Here is a 20,385-nt window from a genome sequence, read left to right on the forward strand (position 1 = left end):
GTAAAAAAGATGAGAAAAAAGAAATAAAGAGACAGAACAGAGTTTGCATTTGATTTCTCCTGTTGCAGTATTGCATTTTAATGGGACTGAATCCAAAATAAGTTCATTTTGTTTATGTTTAATGGCCAAGTGTGCAGTGACAACAATTAATTAAAGGGATTTTCACCCAAAAATGAAAATTCTGTCTAGATTTATTCACCCTCATGTCGTTCCAACCATGTTTTTGCGGGGGAGGGACACGTCATGTCATGTCAATGGAGGGACACAAAGCTCTCAGATTTCATCAAAAATATATTAATTTGTGTTCCAAAGATGAACGAAAGTCATACGGGTTTGGTACGACACGAAGGTGAATAAATGTTGACAGAATTTTTATTTTTAGGTTTATTTCTTTAATGAAAACATTTTGCATCCACACTATAGATTTGATGAAGCTGCTTTGTGTGTATGAGATGAGACGTGAAGTGTGTATAACTTGCACAAGAGAATGTGGGTATGTAACACTTTATTTTACAGTGTCCTTGTTACATGTATTTACCATAGTAATAACAGTAAAGTATGCATAGTTACACACAAATACCCCTCAACCAAATACTAATCCTACCCGAACCCTATAGCAAATACCTTGTTAATTAATATTACTCAGTACTTACACTGTAACAATGACACCTTATAATAAAGTGTAGCCAGAATGTGCCAGGTCTGAGGTCAAATTTGCTAGGTCAACATCACATCATACTAATATACTAATAGATACACATATCAATAAGCCCTAGCATAAAGAGGAAGTCAAACCAATCTTAAAATATCTCATGGGAGGAAGTCTGCAGCATCTTCATTTCTAAATAAGTCCATGCGAGAAGGCGTACATACTCTGAAAGGAGAAGCAGAGGTATTTATTCACACTGAGCACTTCCACTCAGACTGACATCTCTCTCATCTTTAGCTCTTCTGACGGTAGAATTGAAGTCTTTCGTTATTTGAAACGGTTCTGACGTTCAAACTGCTGAAGAAAATGATTCACCCGATTTTCCTCCATTTGTGCCTGTGGTGTTTAGTTGGTAAGTTATTGTTTTATGATGCACAGTGTACTATTTAAATCAGTATAGATTATGCATTAATATGCTGTTAATGTCATAAATTATGATGACTGTAAATCAATCAATCTGATAATCTGAAAATAAATCTTTACCTTTATCTTACTTGTAAGAAAATGTGAACTTATTTCAATTATGCATTCAATAGTGTCAAATGTTTGTGTTGCACTATTAAAAAAAAAAAAAAAATGTAGATATATATGTCACGGTGTGGGTTTTGTGTCTTGTTCCTTGTTCTTGTCTGTCATGTGATTCCCTGCTTGTCATGTGATCCTGCCATGTTTCTTGTCCCATGTTCAGCTGTTCCCCGTTATGTTGATTAGTCTTCCCAGGTGTTTCAGTTTACCACGCCCCTTGTTATCTTGTTTAGCTTGTGTTCCCTTGTATTTAAGCCCTCATGTTTGCCCTGTGTCTTTGTCTAGTATTGTATGTTTTGAGTTGTGTTTATGCCATGTCCTGGTTCTTGTTTTGAGTTACTAGTTTATAGTCTTTATGTTTATTATAATTAAAGTTGCATTTGGGTCCGCTCCATCTTGCCTCCAGAGGATTCATTCGTTACAATATATATCAAATTAGTTTGAAGCAATCATTTCTGTTTGTTCGGCAGGTGTTTTTGGCGTTGCAGATGAAGTGAAGTCAGTGTCAGGGATGGAGGGAGAATCTGTCACCATACAGCCTAATGTTACTAAAATACAGAAAGATGATCAGATAAGATGGACTTTTGGACATAAAGACATTCTCATTGCTCAAATCAATAGACAGGACAATAATCCAATATTTTATAATGGTAGTGCTGATGGGAGATTCAGAGGCAGACTGGAACTGGATCAGAATGGATCTCTGACCATCACAAACATCAGAACCACGGACTCTGGACTTTATCAAGTCAAAACCACCAGATCAGAGACGCCGCTCAACATATTCAATCTTATTGTCTGTGGTGAGTATACCAGCTGGATTATTCGATATATAGGATATGCCCAGACAGCAACGTCGGCTCACGGCCCAGATCCGGCCCACATCTGGTACGCGTTGAGTCCACAAGTACCAGATGTGGGCCGGATCTGGGCCGACACTATTTTTCTGTCTGGGTATTAACCTTTTAACACGTAAAACAAGGTCATAATTAGTCTGATAATGAAACAAGTGGTTTTGTGGTGACAGAATTTTTGCATGATTTTACAACATTTCTTTCTTTAAGAATTTGATTCAAATTAAATTCAAAGAAACGTAATCTGCTCTTTGCATCGTACATCTGAACAATACCCAGGCAGCAACACAGTTTTGGCCCAGATCCGACCCACATCTGGGACGCGTTGAATTCACATGCAGATGTGGGTCGGATATGTTGCTGCCTGGGTAAATATAGCTATCTGAATCACACTCTCTAAGACTGTTGACATATTATTTTTGGGCCTAAATGTGTGTGTGGCTGAATTTAAGTCTCTCCTTAAATTCACTGTCATGTTTTGACAAACTCAGTTTTCACTGGATTGCAATAGGAGCTTCATTTCCATAAAGTTAAACTTTTCACGACTTTCTCTCTGTCCTTTTTATATTGTGCCGAACAGTTTTTTTTTTTAAATAAAAAGTGAGCAGGTTACACCTAGCTTACACTGAGAGCATCCAAAAGCATCCAGCAACTTTATGCAAATTATTTGCAGAAAATAAATAGCCCTACAGCTGTGAGGCTCAGGTATGACGCTTGAAAAATGTAGATGAAAAAATGCAGATAATGATCGAGTTTTCTCTGGTTCTCTTACGAGAGTCCTCTCGTACTGCGTTTTGTAAAAACGCTACGGGAAAAGTCTCTTTTCACGAAATACTGAAGCAAAAAATTATCCTTAATTTTCATACATGTAAAGCGCGTTGCGGCAGTGCTTAGCTATGGCGAGACGGCTCGCTCGCTCATTGGCTGCTCTGCAGCAACTGCATAAGCCTATCGAGCGAGGCCTGAGGTGACGTCAGGCCAATGAGGACGCTTCGCGCCCTCCTAGCCATTTCCCGCCGAGATGGGTGTGGCTAGCCTCTATATAAGGAGCTCGAGAAGGCTGATTCACTTGATTTTCATCTCTTCAGCGAAGCTCACGCATCGCTGGATCACGAGGAAGCAAGCGTCGTTTGAGGCAAGCATTTCAGCGGGACGAGCCACTCGAAGCTGCTGGCAACGCCGCCTTCTACAGCCGTACCTGCTGCGCTTTCCGGCGCTATATATCCTTTATCACTCTGTTTGTGTGTGTGTGTGTGTGTTCGCCGCCGCGACACTCACCCCCTAAAAGAGCTGCGTCTTTTTAAAGATGCCTTCATGTGGCTCGTGCCGAGCCCCACTCGCCCAGGGAGACCAACACGTCATCTGCGTTTCCTGTTTGGGTGAGAACCATGCAGCACTCGCGCTCGCTGACGGCGGCTGCCCTCACTGCGACCTTTTGCCGATGGTGACTCTGCGGACTCGCCTGGCATCCTTCTCAGAGTCTGCACTCCCCGCCGCGCTGCCGCGCCGTAAGAAGCGCCGCTCGCAGCGGGCCCCGGAACCCGCTCCAGCTCGACCAAGCTCGCCGGTTTGCCCGCCTGCTTCACCGGCTTCTCCTGTTTCACTTCCTGATGCTCAGCGCCCGCAGTCTGCCGCCGCTTCATCAGAGGAAGTCATTTCTGAGGCCGCGTCGAGAGAGAAGGATTCCTGCTCTCTGCTAGCTTCAGGCAGCGAGGACTGGGCGAGCTCTGAGGACCTCGCGCCTCCTGCCCGCAAGCCCACTACGAGAGCCAACATAGAGAAGGAGCTCATGCGAGTACTCGCGCTGGCCGCGGCGAGCCTCGGCCTCGAGTGGTCTGCACCGGAACTCCCTTCTCGTACCCGGCTGGATGGTAGCTTCCTCCCTGGTGAGCGCACTTCTCCGGAATCTAAGCCCGCCCCCTTTCTTCCTGAGCTTCACGAAGAAGTGGCGAAGGCTTGGAATGCGCCCTACTCTGCGCGAACGCGCTCGTCTGTGTCGCCAGCATTTTCCTCCCTGGATAATGCGAAAGACCGAGGCTACCTTTCACTTCCGCCGGTGGAACAGGCGATAGCGACCCACCTTTGCCCGCCCTCTGCTGGACGGCGGACTAAACCGGTGTTGCCTTCTAAAGCCTGCCGCATGACGTCGACGCTGCTCGCGCGAATCTTCTCCGCCGCTGGGCAGGCTGCGTCAGCGCTACACACCATGGCTACACTGCAGATTTTCCAAGGTGATCTCCTCCGTAAGCTGGACGAGATGGGACCGGAGGCTATCTGCATCGCGGATCTGAGGAGCGCTTCGGATCTAACACTCCGCGCTACCAAGTCTGCTGCACAGGCCATGGGAAGATGTATGGCTTCCGCCACTGTTGCTGAGAGGCACCTATGGCTTACGCTCACGGAAATGGCTGATTCCGAGCGCAACGCGTTTCTCGACGCCCCGCTGTCTTCCGCTGGTCTTTTCGGTTCTTCTCTCTCCGAGTTCGTGGAGAGATTTACCGAGGCCCAGAAAGCGTCCCAAGCCTTTAAGCACTTCCTGCCGAAGCGCTCCGGTTCTGCAGCGAATCGCGATAAACAGAATCCGCGAAGCTCTCAGCATCAGCCCCAGCCTTCCGCCACACCTTCTCAGCAGCGACAGCAGCGACAGCAGCACAGCTCTAGGTCCCGCTCTCGCTCTACCAGCCGACGCCCTGCTCAGCGCGGGCCTCGGCCGAGGGTTGTGGTGAAGCCGGAAGCCCCGAAGAAGTCCTAGCACTCCTAGGGAAGCGCAGGTGTGTGAGCCCCGCTGCGGCCGGTCTCTCACCCAAGCGCACCGCTGTTTCAGTCCCAAGACTTGCGACTGTTCCAGCGTTTTCTGCAAGACGCAAGCCTGCACAGTTGCCCGCTCGCCTGCACACAAAAGCCGTTTTCACGGCTACCCAGATATATCCCGAAAAGAGTGTATTTTCTGGTGTCCCGGCCACGGCCGTTGGTGCTATAAATGTAGTGTCGATGCCCACTCCTCAGTGCCCATCCCTACACACAAGCACAGCCCTACACTTAGGGCTCGCGCACATAAAATCGACTCAGGTCGATTGCGCTTCCAATATAGTGAAAGTGCCCACTCCCCAGTGCCCACACACACTATGTCTCACAGACCACAGGCTCTCTGTAAAAACGAAACCTGTGCGCGCTCGCTCTGCTCAGACAGGCAGCGCGGCCAAAGCAGTAAATGTGCCCGCTTCCCGCCCACGTTTACTCGCAGACATGAGTCCCGCGGGGCTCGCTCAGACCTCCCTCACTCAGTTAAGCACTGTAGTAAGGTCGAGGACGAGCGCTCTGCCCGCTGTATTAAGCGCGCCCCCCGCCTCGAATGCCACAGGCATAACGCCTATGTTATCGCACCTCGAAGCACCTCTGTCGCACGGCGAACAGAGCGCGCTTCGCATCCAGCCCTTAGCCAGCCATGCAGAAGCATGGGCAGCGCTTCCAGGGGTTTCGGACTGGGTGCTAGGCATTATAAAGAGAGGCTTCTCGCTACAGTTTTGTCGACGCCCTCCCCGCTTCACAGCGCGCGTCGAGACTACGGTGAATTTAGAAGTAGCACACCTACTTCGCGCCGAAATATCAAAACTGATATGCAAAGGGGCGATAGAGCATGTACCCCTGGCTCAAAGCGAAGGGGGGCTATACAGCAGATACTTTCTAGTCCCCAAAAAGGACGGTGGTATCAGACCCATACTGGATCTAAGACGGCTGAACAAAGCATTAGTGAAACGCAGTTTCAAAATGCTCACGACCAGGAAAATTCTCGCGCAGGTTCGCCGAGGAGACTGGTTCATGTCAATAGATCTGAAGGACGCGTATTTTCAAATACAGATAGCGTCACGTCACAGGCGATACTTGAGATTCGCCTTCGAGGGTCAGATATACCAGTATACAGTCCTTCCGTTCGGCTTGTCCCTGGCACCTCGTACATTTACGAAATGCATGGACGCGGCGCTCGCTCCTCTCAGACTCAGAGGCATGCGAGTGCTGAACTATTTGGACGACTGGCTGATCCTAGCTCAATCACGATCACAGCTCGTGGAGCACAAAACCATTTTACTCGACCACCTCGAGAATCTTGGTATCACGGTCAATTGGACGAAGAGTTCACTGAACCCCAGTCAAACGATTTCGTTTCTGGGTACCATTCTGGACTCACAGTCTATGACAGCGCGGCTGTCGCCACAGCGCGTGCTGCACATTCAGCGCGTGGCGAGATCTTTCCGCTGCGGCGCGTCTACCCCGCTCAAAACGTTTCAAAGGATGCTAGGTCTCATGGCCTCAGCATCAACGGTTCTCCAGCTGGGCTTGCTCCGCATGCGCCCTCTGCAGTTCTGGTTGAAAGCGCGAGTACCGCGCGGAGCGTGGGTGTCCGGCCGGTTGCGTCTCAAGGTCGATCAGAGCTGTGTCACAGCCCTGACACCTTGGTTGGCAGACGACTGGTACCGATCAGGTGTAAGCCTGGGGACTTCCTCGAGAGTGAGGATGGTGTCGACCGACGCATCCACCTCGGGATGGGGAGCGCTGCTCGAGGGCAGACCGTTCTTCGGCCTGTGGTCGAAACGAGAAAAGCTCCAACACATCAACTGCCTGGAAATGCTGGCAGTGCACAACGCGCTAACGCGCTTTTATCCCCACATCAAGGACCAACACGTCGTAGTCCGTTCGGACAACACGGCCGTGGTGTCCTATATAAATCGCCAGGGCGGTCTGAGATCCACATCCCTGTACAGGCTGGCGAAACGCCTCCTGATATGGGCTCAGCACAGTTTGCGCTCGCTGAGAGCAGTGCATGTGCCTGGGCTCCAGAATGTGGGCCCAGACAGACTGTCCAGGAACAACATTCCCCTGGGCGAATGGTCTCTACACCCACAAACAGCCCGGCTGTTGTGGGAGAGATTCGGCAGAGCGGAGGTGGACCTATTCGCGTCCCGCGAAAACGCTCATTGCCCCGTGTTCTTTTCCAAGAACGACAGCGCGCTGTCCCACGTGTGGCCGCGCTGCCCGCTTTATGCTTTTCCCCCCGTCTCCCTCCTGCCTCAGGTGTTAGAGCGGGTCAAGGAAACGAAATGCTCAATACTGCTTGTAGCACCGTTCTGGAAGAACCAAGCATGGTTCCCAGTCCTGATGCAGCTAGCAGACATCGCTCCATGGCCAGTGCCATTGAGGAGAGATCTCCTCTCGCAGGCCGGGGGCTCGATTTGGCATCCGCACCCGGAGCTGTGGTCGCTTCACGTGTGGGCGCTCAACGGTTATCCGTTAACCTCGCAGAGGGAGTGATAAACACCATCACTCAGGCCAGAGCGCCGTCGACTCGGCGGCTTTATGCCTCGAAGTGGTCGGTTTTCTCCGGCTGGTGTACAGCTCGGAGCATATCACCTCTCAATTGTGAGGTGACGGAGGTTCTCTCCTTCCTACAGGAGCTGTTGGATAAGGGCAGATCCCCTTCCACGCTCAAAGTTTATGTGGCGGCTATTACAGCGTTTTCCAGAACAACGCTGGGGCAGTCTCTAGGAAGGAACGATTTAGTCATCCGCTTCCTCAGGGGAGCTAGGAGGCTAAATCCTCCCAGACCTCCTTCAGTTCCTATGTGGGACCTTTCTACGGTTTTGGCGGCCATGAAAGGTGCCCCTTTCGAGCCTATCCAATCTATTAGCCTCAAGCATTTGTCTTTCAAAACAGTGTTTTTGATGGCTCTCGCTTCAGTGAAGCGCATAGGCGACCTGCACGCGCTCTCTGTGAGCCCAACGTGCTTAGAGTTTGGACCTAATGACTCTAAAGTCATACTCAAACCTAAGCATGGATATGTGCCAAAATCCCTCAACACACCATTTCGGGCTCAGGTCATCTCCCTGTCTGCCCTGCCGGGATCAAGTGAGGAAGGGGACTCAAGTTTTCTCTGCCCCATTAGGGCTTTAAGAGCTTACGTGTCCCGCTCTGCTGTCTTCAGACAGACTGAGCAGCTCTTTGTCTCGTTCAGTGGACGTTCCAAGGGAATGGCTGTTTCGAAACAGAGCCTATCCAGATGGATAGTTGATGCCATAGCGCTGGCTTATACTGCCAAGGGCCTCCAGTGCCCGTTGGGAGTTAGAGCGCACTCCACGAGGGGTGTTGCCTCCTCGTGGGCTTGGTCCAGCGGGATTTCCTTACAGGATATATGTACGGCGGCGGGCTGGGCCTCGCCGTCTACATTTATTAGGTTTTACAACCTAGAGGTTCCCGCCTTGCAGGCTAAGCTACTATCGGTGTAGCCGATTCAGCTGTCTAACTAGAACACTGAAATCGCATGCGCAATGCGCTGCCGACTGTCTTATGGGCAGAATTGTGTAAGACCCACATTTCCCGCATTTAGCTCAGGTTTCCCCACCCTGTCTATGCTATGTCATATTCGCGTCTGCTGACGCAACCTTATAAGGACAGAGGAATCCCCTCTTGTCTCTAGACTCTCTCTGTGAGGTCATGTTTTACGTCCGTGGACGTTGCAATATGGGGAATTATGTAATCAGACTCTTTGTGAGTCTATCTGGTGATTATGCACTGTACACCTGGTTTGCTCCAGTGATTGGTGTCTTTATCCCAGCACGCACGGCGCTTTACAAGGGGTTCCCGTAGCGTTTTTACAAAACGCAGTACGAGAGGACTCTCGTAAGAGAACGTACTCGGTTACTAACGTAACCTCGGTTCTCTCTAGAAGAGGGAACGAGTACTGCGTTCTCTGCCGTGCGTACGGTTCACTCTGGTTCGCTTCGGCGATGAAAATCAAGTGAATCAGCCTTCTCGAGCTCCTTATATAGAGGCTAGCCACACCCATCTCGGCGGGAAATGGCTAGGAGGGCGCGAAGCGTCCTCATTGGCCTGACGTCACCTCAGGCCTCGCTCGATAGGCTTATGCAGTTGCTGCAGAGCAGCCAATGAGCGAGCGAGCCGTCTCGCCATAGCTAAGCACTGCCGCAACGCGCTTTACATGTATGAAAATTAAGGATAATTTTTTGCTTCAGTATTTCGTGAAAAGAGACTTTTCCCGTAGCGTTTTTACAAAACGCAGTACTCGTTCCCTCTTCTAGAGAGAACCGAGGTTACGTTAGTAACCGAGTACGTTTTAGTGCGTAAATCATATTCTATACAAAATGGATGAATTTGTTAGATATAGGCAATGCTAAATATTGCTGTTTGGTTATTTTTTTACGGAGACCCTAAACTTGGAACATGGTGATGGAAAAAATATTAGATGGGAGAAAAAAATATGTCAATACTTTGATCAATTATATGTCATAACTCTTCGAGTTTTTTGCACATTTTCTTAGAGGTACGTACAAGTTTTGTGAGGGAGCGCAAATTTCTCTTTGCGAGAGAATGCAATCTTCCATTGTCATATTTATTTTTTATATTCAATTGAATTTTTTTTTTTTTGAAGATAGTTTGTAGTTTCATCAGGCAGAAGTCGGCAGAAGTCGGCTTCAAGACTTCCAGTTTGTAGGCCGCTCTCTGTATATTGGGATGTGCACACCAGCTTTGTTTTTGGCTCTCTGTATATTCACATTTCTACAACAATTATACCCTACACCTACGTCATTACTTCAGGTTGAAGGATTCTGATTGGCTAAGAAATAGATAAACATAGAAACTGTCCACACATGGATTGATATGCAGGTGCATATCCACACTGATTATCAGGCTGACCCTGAGTTAGATATATGTTTTAACACATGTTGGGTGCCTTTCTCAAAAACATGGAGAGCACATTCCATTAAACTGACATGTAATTCTACAAATATCATATGCTTAAAGAAGTCGTTCAAATTGTTTAATATGTAGAAGGAAAAATATTGATTAATACCTTGATGATATTCACTTAATAGATAGGCTATACATTGAAGCAGCAGTGGATTCCAGAATCCAGGCCTTAACTGTACAGAGGACTTGTCTGATTATGTTGACGAGGCCCTCACAGGGAATTCTCTAGTAGACAGGATCTCTTGTTTTGGTCGTGTCTAGGTACAGGTCCAGCATCTGATCTGGATATGGTCTGGGTACGGCTGACTACGGTAACCTCGGGATAGACAGAGAGACTAATATCCACGTGGATGCCATTCGTCTTAATATGTGACAGTACATTGGGTGTTATGGGAAGTGTTCACGGTTCTGATTGATCTAATTTATGCAACCTAACAATCTTTTAACAAATGGGCATTACAGAAATCTGATAATGTGTTACGTGTATGCCAGTGTTGACAGAACCGGGCTAATACTGTGTTTCAAACATGAATCATATTTATGTTTTCTAATGTTGCTCTTTTCTTCTCTCTTAAGAAAGTCGCTGTTGTAATTTCACAGCTGTGATCCGATTGGCTCTCTCATCTCTGGTGGGCGTGGCTGCGGTGGTCGTTCTGATTTATGAATACAGAACCAGAAATCTTCCACGGCTGAAAACTTTGAAGAACGCAGCAACAAACACTGATCGACCAGATGAAGATGTCCGTGAATGTCTGGTGCCATTATATGACAAGAACTCCTTTGAGTAACTATCATTTCAAAGATTCTTTCTTTTTTTCAAAAGCAAAAAAAATTTTCATGCTGTTTGTTTCACACTCTTAAATCTCTCCATATGTGGTGATGTTTTACAGACATTAAAGGGTGCAAATCACATAACCGCAACTGCATTAATTTCACTTCTACCGACTGCAGGTGCTTATATGTCGTGTCTCATCAAGCAGATTAATATCACATTTAGCTTAATGTTAACTATCAATTAAAGGGACAGTTCACCCAAAAATAAAATTTCTTTCATTAATTACTCACCCTCCTGTCGTTCCCAGAAAGGTAGTAAAGACATCGTTAAAATAGTCCATGTGACTCCATTGGTTGAACGTTAATGATATGTAGCGACCCCAAAAATAACGACTTTATTCAACAATCTCTTCTCTTCTGTGTCATTCTCCTACACTGTTGACGTAGTGTAAATGTGTCGCATGTGTCGTGGTGCTCACGTGACTAGCGTCGCCCAATAGTGAGCCGGCGTTCTTACGTAGAACCCAGAGATTCTACGTCAACAGCGTTGGAGAATGACGTGGAAGAGACGAGATTGTTGAATAAAGTCGAAAATTGAATTTTTAGGGTCGCTTCATAACATTAAGGTTGAACCACTGGAGTCACATGGACTATTTTAAGAATGTCTTTACTACCTTTCAGGGCCTTGAAAGTTGTAATGACGTTGCTGCAATGGCTGGTTCAGAAACTTCTCGGATTTCATCAAAAATATCTTTATTTCTGTTCTGAAGATGTACGAAGGTCTTACAGGTTTGGAACGTCATAAGGGTGAGTAATTAATGACAGAATTTTCATTTTTGAGTGAACTTACCCTTTGATATACAGTATGTTTCTGTTAATATACAGTAGTTGCTGAAGCTCCACCTAGTGGTCTTTTAACTGACATCTCTAATCTCTCTCTCGCTGTGATATTTTAGTGAATTAAATCTTGAAAGTTGATAAACAAGATATTCAAAAATTGATTTGCAGTTTTTGATCATGCTGTTTTTGTAACGTTATGCCTGTTTTTTTTTTTTGTTTTTTTTTTTACCATATCAAATAAACATATCATCTTTAAATGATTTGGCCTCATTCTTGACCTGGAAAAAAGAACAACACAACACCATCATTCAGCTGTGATCATACATCTTTAGTCTGTTAGTCTCAATAATTTCAAGATCAAATATATCCATGAACAGTTTTCCTTTGTAAAGTGTTCTGCATGACTAGTGAAATCTAATATAAAAAGTGATAAAAAAAAACAAAAAAACACTTCAGCATGTGGTGTCAGGTTGCACACCCAATAATAACAGATCTATACACAATTCACTGGCAATTAAATTATTATTATTATTTTAGTAAAACAAAATCACTTCATATTGCTTCTTGATTACAATTTAGCAGACACTTTTATGGAGAATATACAAGAGACACTACCAGGTTATTCACAAGAAAACGGCGGCATACCTTAAATACATTATGGACGTGGGTGTTGCCATTAAAAACACTGTTCTGAGAAGTTTCGGAATAAAACACTGAGTGTGAAATGAGAAGACGGGAAAAAGACATGAGCAGCGCTGTCACACAAATAAATGTGTGAACATTTATCTTTATTTCTCATCATGATTATTTTAGTGCATATTTGCATTCAGGGCTGTTAAACCCCGTGAGTTTCCTGACATAGGCCTACTGATCTTCAGATGTTTGTCCTGATCAAGTCTCTTATTGTCCTTCAGCTGTTAAAGTCATTGTTTGATTTAGTTCGGTTTTGGTCCAGTGGTTTTCTGCTCCTTACAACCATAATGAAACTCCACAGAGCAACTAACCCAGCAACATCAGCTGCATTAGTCACTGAATCACTACAGCAAACGCTTTTCAGCAAGAGATGAGTTTAATATGACAATCTGAATGCTTTACATGTATTAAAACATATTTTGTGCAAATAAGTAATCAACTGAGAGCAGACTGAGAGAAATGTTTTGTAGTTTATAGATCAGGCTGCTCTATTTAACATATATCATATGTGGAGACAAATTAATTCTGAATTAATGTGATTCTTTTCTGCAGTATTACTATTTTAAATATGACAACTTGCCTTTTGTGCTGTGTATGTGTTTATCGTGAATACATTTTGAGCTTCAGATTTACTCACTTTAACTCAGATTAATGGTAGACAGTGTATCTCTCCTAAAGACCCCGCTGGAGCGCCAACTAGTGACTAAACTTAAAAACAACAGTGTAGAATCCTTTTGACTAATCTGTAGGCCCTATTTATGTTTGTTAAGTTCTCCTTCAAAAAGGCCTTTCAAACATATCCATAATCCATCTGTTTAAATAAAATGATTTGCAAGCTCCATATACACATTTTAAGAAAATATTACTTTATATTAAAGGCTTGTCTTCATTTAAAAGCTTTTACCAGTCAGTGACAGATATTTTTTTCTAATTAAACATCCTCTGTGGGCAGTTGTGGTGTAATTGTTAGATAGACAGACATGTAATCTACATTTCCGGCAGGGGAAGAGAATGAACATCGCTCTCTTACACTCTCATTACTCACAACTGAGGTGCCCTTGATCAAGACACAGAACTCCCAATCGCTCCCCAGGCGACGCAGCAAAAATGGCTGCCCACTGCTCCGGGTGTGTGTTCATGGCGTGTGTGTGTGCACTAGGATGGGTGAAATTCAGAGCATGGGACATCATACTTGGCTCCACATCACTTTCACTTTCTTCCAACCACTAGATGGAGCTAGATATCTCTAGATCAGGGGGGAGCAATCCTGCTCCTGTAGGGTCGCCTTCCTGCAGACTCCAGTTCAACCTGCTCCAACACACTCACTGTTAACACATTGATTTGCTGCTTCAAGTGTGTTTGATTGGGGTTGAAGCTGAACTGGTTGCCCTCGAGGAGCAGGAGTTATAGACCTCCGATCCAGATGGAGAGACGTCTGAATTATTATGGTGGAGTAATTAGACATTTTATTGAACAAAGCAGTGAATAATTATAAGTTTTTACTGTTTTATCTCTGAACATATTTAGTCAGATGGTTATTTAAAGTGAAAACATGTACTGTACTTTTTGTACATCAGTTATTGAATATACCAGTGGTTCTCAAACTCTTTCAGTCTGTAGGACGCATGATGCATCTCCTTATACTCTTGTCTGCAGCAGCCACGTTACACTTACGATTTTAATTAAACTAAACACATTCAATTATACAACGCTAGAACATCAATTCTGCTGGTTGGTAGAAAGTTAGCACTTTCATCGGAAACAACCAGTCCTATTATTGTAGAAGTTAGTGCAGCACCTGGACACATGATGAAATGTGTAATGACCCTAAAACGGATGATGTGTGAACGGTTTATTTTTCAGTGCATTAACAAACTCTTTTCAAACTTTTACTTTATCTGTCCAAAATAGTGGCAGCAATTGTAATGAAAAGAAACAAAAGTTGTTACTGCCTTTGTGTGGAAAAACTGATTGTGTTTAATGTTGTTTTTCTCATTTGTCCTCTGGCTTTCTCATGCTCAGTGTCATCATAAAGATTTAGACCTACTGTACAAGTCTTTGTTGTTTAATGAGATTCTTCTTACAGCCACTAGATGGAGATATAGATATCTCTAGATGGAGTGACAGCTGAATAATTATGCTGGACTAATTAGCCATTTTATTGAACTAAACTAAGCTTGGTTTCTTCTGTAAGTTTATAGAGCAGCACCTCCAGTTCACTCCTCCTGCAATGTCTGACTCAATTTTGACTTCTTAGACAAGCAGTGGCTTCATGTTATTTCCTTTATTTCCTGGGGACTTACTGACTGTACATCTGTATGTCTAGCATTCTTGTTGTGAACGGGCCTAAACACTTATTAACACCATACAAGTTAATGTTTGAGTTCAAACAAAGACTAAAAAATTAAAATAAAAATAAAAACAGAAATGGTTTGCTTTGTTATTTTGTTGTATTGTGCACCATGTTGCATTTGCAGTAAGACATTCATTGAATAGTTCAAACCTTTTCACACAAACAAACACACACACACACACACACACACACACACACACACAATGTTTAGTGTTCTGCAGAAGAAGAAATTCTTCTAATAAGAAAAAATGATGTAGACTTTTATTGAGCTGAGCAGGGAGACCCTGGTGTGCTGCTGGACTGGGATGGGCTGCCACAATAGAGACCCTGGTGGCCTTCTGCTGGTGGGACATCATCTGGGATGGTCTCCAGAGTGTTTGAGTGCATATTTCCACTATCCACTAAGTTGTCTACCAACAGGTTTGCAGGGCTGACTCAATAGACCGCTGCCACGTCACTGAGTTTTTTTTAAATGTATTTATTTTTAAAAGAGTATATTTCTGAAAAAAATACTTTTAATAACTACTAATACTGCATTGGAGAAAAACTACTAAAACCCAGGCCAGGATATTGTCATTTAAAAGCGAAGTTGCAGCCCTCAACTGATGTTGATGTTGTCATGTTGTGTTTTGGCCTGATGCCACACCCTCCACCTAGCCTATCTACTAATCACGAAGTCAGTATACTGTACTAAATTAAAGTAACAAAATGTAGGTCTATTGTCACAATATTAACAAATTGTTGCTAACTACAGCTGCGTCCCATATCAAAGGGTGCATCTGAAGCGCTCGGACCGGTCTAGCCTACGGAGGATTATTCTTGTCGCCTGGCAAGTGTGACAGCGCGATAAATACTGGACTTTTTTATATTCAATTGGGTTTTATATTCTAACAGGGCTAAACCGAAAATACATGACCTGGCAGCGCCGGGGCTGAAACATCCTCACCTTGTCCTCCAGTAAAATATAAAACATGAAAATGACAATAGCCAATTCTGTCTCCAGCTGTTTACACAATTATATCAAATTAATTATCAGGATGGCAGCTGTCCTCTCGCACCGTTTCTTGGCGCCAGGAGCGGTGATCGTTAACACCTTGTGCAATTAGGAAATCCTACGAAGGCTAGTCTACATGATGCGTCCTTCGAAGGACTCATAGGCTGCATCCTTGAACTTTTGCCGAGCCCGCGCTGATGCGGACTCCGCAGCAGACTTCTTCCCAACAGTCAAAGCGGCATTACGTCACGAAAGTGCGGTCTCAGAGGAAGGCCCTGTCCCAAATGGCACACTCCGGACTTGTGGACTTCCTCAGAGTCCACACTTTGGTGACGTCATGTAGTGCAGACCTATAGGGCCCTTGGCGCGAGTCCACGAGGGCGCATTTTTGGGACAGACTCGATCGGCACGCCGGAAATAACGGCCTGGTTGTTGTTGGACAGGAGAAATCACATTTTTGCGCTCTGACGTCTTATCTCCATGTCAACTACACAGCCTGCTTTTACAGTTCTATATTTTGATATTGTGCATATCACCTGGGCATTAAACAATAGATATATCATGCTTATTTAAATGATGTATACAGTTGTACATAATAATAGGCTACAATGTTCCATTTGAACTAAGATTACAATTTTAAAACATAATTTAAACATAATTTTTTTCAATTTACAGGATTCCTTTAGAGTTAACACGGGTGAATCTGACTGCAGTAGATGTGAAAGATATGAATAAAGTTAATTCGGCCAGCGCTCATACCTGTGTTTACATCCTGTTTTCGGTTGAAGTCCAAAGTAGTCGATTGTCGACTAAAGGTGCATATGTTTAGTTACCTATGATCACGCGCGTGAACTCGACAATCGACTACTTTGGACTTCAACCGAAAACAGGATGTAAACAGGTATGAGCGCTGGCCGAATTAACTTCATTTTAACGGATGGTGTAGCAATATTGTTGTCCAGGTGGAAATCGGGAGAAATTCGGGAGAAAGGTCGGTCCGGGAGATTTTCGGGAGGGGCTTTGAAATTCGGGAGTCTCCCGGAAAAATCGGGAGGGTTGGCATGTATGTGCGATCGTATTATTAAACGCGCTATTATTATGTTTGAGACATCAACCACTGGTCGATGACCATAATGTTTGTATAAACTGTAGGTAACAACTGGTAAAATGTACATTTAGGTAATAAAAAACGTAATATTTTCTTCTCAGCCATGTCAACAATTATCCGTGAGTGAAATCTCCTCCCATCTGTTGTCTGATTGGCCTTTCGCAAGGATTCCTGGGTAGTTAAAGTGCGTGGAGCCTGCTTCCATGGCCCTGTCCCAAATGGCGCACTTCATGCGGACTTTCGGTCTCGTGGACTTGAATTGCGCGTGCTCGCTGAGTCTACGAGTCCGTAGGCTGTCCCATTCAGCATTTTAGCGCTCTGAAGTGTGCTCAGCAGCGCCCCCTTTGTACCCTTGAAGCGGTCTTCCGCGAAGCCCGCATAGAAGCAGGCTCCACGCACTTTAACTACCCAGGAATCCTTGCGAAAGGCCAATCAGACAACAGATGGGAGGAGATTTCACTCACGGACAATTGTTGACATGACTGAGAAGAAAATATTACGGTTTTTATGACCTAAATGTACATTTTACCAGTTGTTACCTACAGTTTATACAAACATTATGGTCATCGACCAGTGGTTGATGTCTCAAACATAATAATAGCGCGTTTAATAATACGATCGCATTATGATTCATTAAATAAATAGAACCGAATGTCAGGGCTTTACTGAGTCATATGTAAACATAGTATGAATATTGAAACCTGTAAATAAATAAAAATATGTTTAAATTATGTTTTAAAATTGTAATCTTAGTTCAAATGGAACATTATGTAGCCTATTATTATGTACCACTGTATACATCATTTAAATAAGCATGATATATCTATTGTTTAATGCCCAGGTGATATGCACAATATCAAAATATAGAACTGTAAAATTAGGCTGAGTAGTTGACATGGAGATAAGACGTCGGAGCGCAAAAATGTGATTTCTCCTGTCCAACAACAACCAGGCCGTTATTTCCGGCGTGCTGATCGAGTCTGTCCCAAAAATACCTCTCAATGCGCACTCGTGGACTCGCGCCAAGGGCCCTATAGGTCTGTACTACATGACGTCACCAAAGTGTGGACTCTGAGGAAGTCCACAAGTCCGGAGTGTGCCATTTGGGACAGGGCCCATAGCGGGCTTCGTGGAAGACCGCTTCAAGGGTACAAAGGAGGCGCTGCTGAGCACACTTCAGAGCGGTAAAATGCTGAATGGTACGGCCTACGGACTCGTAGACTCAGTGAGCACACGCAATTCAAGTCCACGAGACCGAAAGTCTGCATGAAGTGCGCCATTTGGGACAGGGCCGAAGTCCGCGAGTGCTTAGGGTTCCATTTGGGACAGGGCAATAGTTTTCTGAAACATTGGCCCCCTGTTCAGTGCATGTCTCTTCTTCTTCTCCTTTTGCCGGTTTGTGAAACCAACTTAAAGAGTGCCGTTCTGCCACCCACTGGTCTGGAGTGTGAAGACAGCTTAATGAGGGGATAATGAAGAGAGAAAAAGTGAGAGAGAGAAAATGAGAAAACAGATCGAACACTTTTATTTACTCCTGATTGTCTTTCCATTAGACCTCTTTTTTTGGTATAGCTGAAGTCTTTCTCTTTCACATGCATTTTAGAAGCTTTATTGGGTGTCCACATTTGTCACAGGTACTTTTTATTTGTTTTATTTGTTTTAGAAATGTATATAAATCACTCAAGATTTATATAAATCATTAGAAAAAAAAATCCAAATTCCCATTCTAAGTATAAAAAAAGAATCAAATACACACATTTCTATCTTAGACCTCAGATTTTTATTAATATAGGATTCTAAATCTTTCCAAAACATTCTTGAGTAAATAAAAAAATAAAATAATAATTGGACATGTTAATTAAACATTTGTATAGGAGAAATGAATAGAATTTGTCTTTCATTGGCCTGATTTGTGTTAAATACAAAACAGAACATACAACTTAATAAACTAACATACATTATACAAAAATTAAGTGTGGGCTAATTTAATTATGGAGTGTGGGCTCCCACCAGAAACATAAATCAGTGCCTATACAGATTGTTTCAAGTAACTTTACATTGATAAAAGGAAAAGTATGAATTGCGGCTGTTGTTCTGAAGTCACGTTAAGTGTTTATGCAAAGTTGGTTGATAGCATAACTGCAATAAAGTAAAAGCCTAGTTAACAATTACTTGTTTTCATAGGATATATGATGTATTTTTATATTATTTAAGCATCTATAAAATCAGTTTGATATAATTGTACTATTTTTTCTTATATTGAAAATGTTATATTTCGTGCTTGCTTTGTTTTTGGTTATTGTTGTCTTAATTACAACAATTAAGGTAGTCAGTCTCATAATGAATATTGAAAAAATCAAACATTTGAAAATATTACAAAGAAATAAAAAAATGGTTAGTGTAAATTATGCCACAATGGTCAACTCACCATAGACTGTAACATTTAAACTCTTGTATTTGGTCTCTCGGCTGACAATTGTTACCTTATAAAGTCCAGAGTCTGTGGTTCTGATGTTTGTGATGGTCAGAGATCCGGTTTGATCCAGTTTCAGTCTGTCTGTGAATCTCCCATCAGCACTATCATAAGTTGAGATGGTTTGTGTGAGTCTGTTGGATTCAGCGATTCTTGTGCTCCCAAACATTCACTGTATCAACAGATATTGCTGTGTTTCAGTAACATCACAGTGACAGAATCTCCCTCCATCACTGACACTGACTTCACTGCATATGTCACATCTAGAGAACAAATACATGTTTTAATTAAGATTATTATGTTGATTAGTAATGACCAAAATACAATTTAAATCTGTATTATGCAGAAGTTTTCCTATAGCGTGAATGCCGAACGATTTCCAATACGTAAAATCAAAACTTTAAATTAAGATCTTAAAAGAGATGAATAACAATGAAAGTTCAAGGGCCCTATTTTAACGATCTGAAACGCAAGTGTCAAGCGCCAAACGCAAGTAACTTTGTGGGCAGGTCTCAGGCGCTGTTGCTATTATACCGGCGGGATAAATGACTATTGCGCCCGACGCAAATCTAAAATGGGTTGGTCTGAAGTAGCTTCATTATTTGGTTTGGGCGTAACGTGAAATAAACCAATCAGAGCGACATCTCACATTCCCTTTAAGAGCAGGCGCGCTTGTTCTATAGCGGATTCCTATTATAACGGCGGATTTGCCAGGCGCGCGCCAGGAGCGGTTCACAGCCAAGGGACCAATCTATCTATCTATCTATCTATCTATCTATCTATCTATCTATCTATCTATCTATTAGGGGTGTTAGGGTTTTTTAAACACTTTTTAATAAAATATAATAAAATATATATATAAAATAAAAAAAAGAATAAGAAATAAAATACTGCTGCAAAGTTCTCCACTAAATAAAATACTCTCAGTCTCAAACCAATATCACATAATAAAATACAATGAAAAATAAATAAATAACTATGATTACAGTGCAGCATTACCAATCCCAGCTTGTAGGCCTGCTCATATTTAAAATATGTGGCTCTTCAAGCTCCGGCTTGTCCATACTGTCTATGCGCTTGTCTGCATTCGCCATGACGCTAGCTAGCAAGAGGCTGGGCTAAAGCGTGCCGTGTATGTTGTTGTACAGCGCGCGGTGTGTGATTTTTATTTATTTATTTTTGTCCCGCCCTGCAGTCGATTTCATTGGTTTAGGTTACAGTGACGACGGGTAAAACTTTTAGAATCAGCTGCAGGGCGGGATTTGCGCTGAACGCGGAGACTTCCGGCACTTAATATGTTT

At 43.6% G+C, this 20,385-nt stretch overlaps 1 protein-coding gene across 1 annotated transcript in view; it reads left to right on the forward strand.

Annotated features, from left to right (window-relative positions):
• Positions 1–20,385, forward strand: part of LOC309476184 (SLAM family member 5-like) — a 54,646-nt gene continuing 34,261 nt past the window's right edge. The window contains exons 1-2 of the mRNA XM_082139431.1: positions 1–1,061; positions 1,705–2,037. Of these exons, the coding sequence (XP_081995557.1) occupies positions 1,016–1,061; positions 1,705–2,037 (379 nt within the window). The 5' untranslated portion in view covers positions 1–1,015. The remainder of the gene's footprint in view (positions 1,062–1,704; positions 2,038–20,385) is intronic.

The sequence above is a fragment of the Leuciscus leuciscus genome (genome assembly GCF_965113295.1).
Source record: "Leuciscus leuciscus genome assembly, chromosome: 15".
NCBI lineage: Eukaryota > Metazoa > Chordata > Actinopteri > Cypriniformes > Leuciscidae > Leuciscus > Leuciscus leuciscus.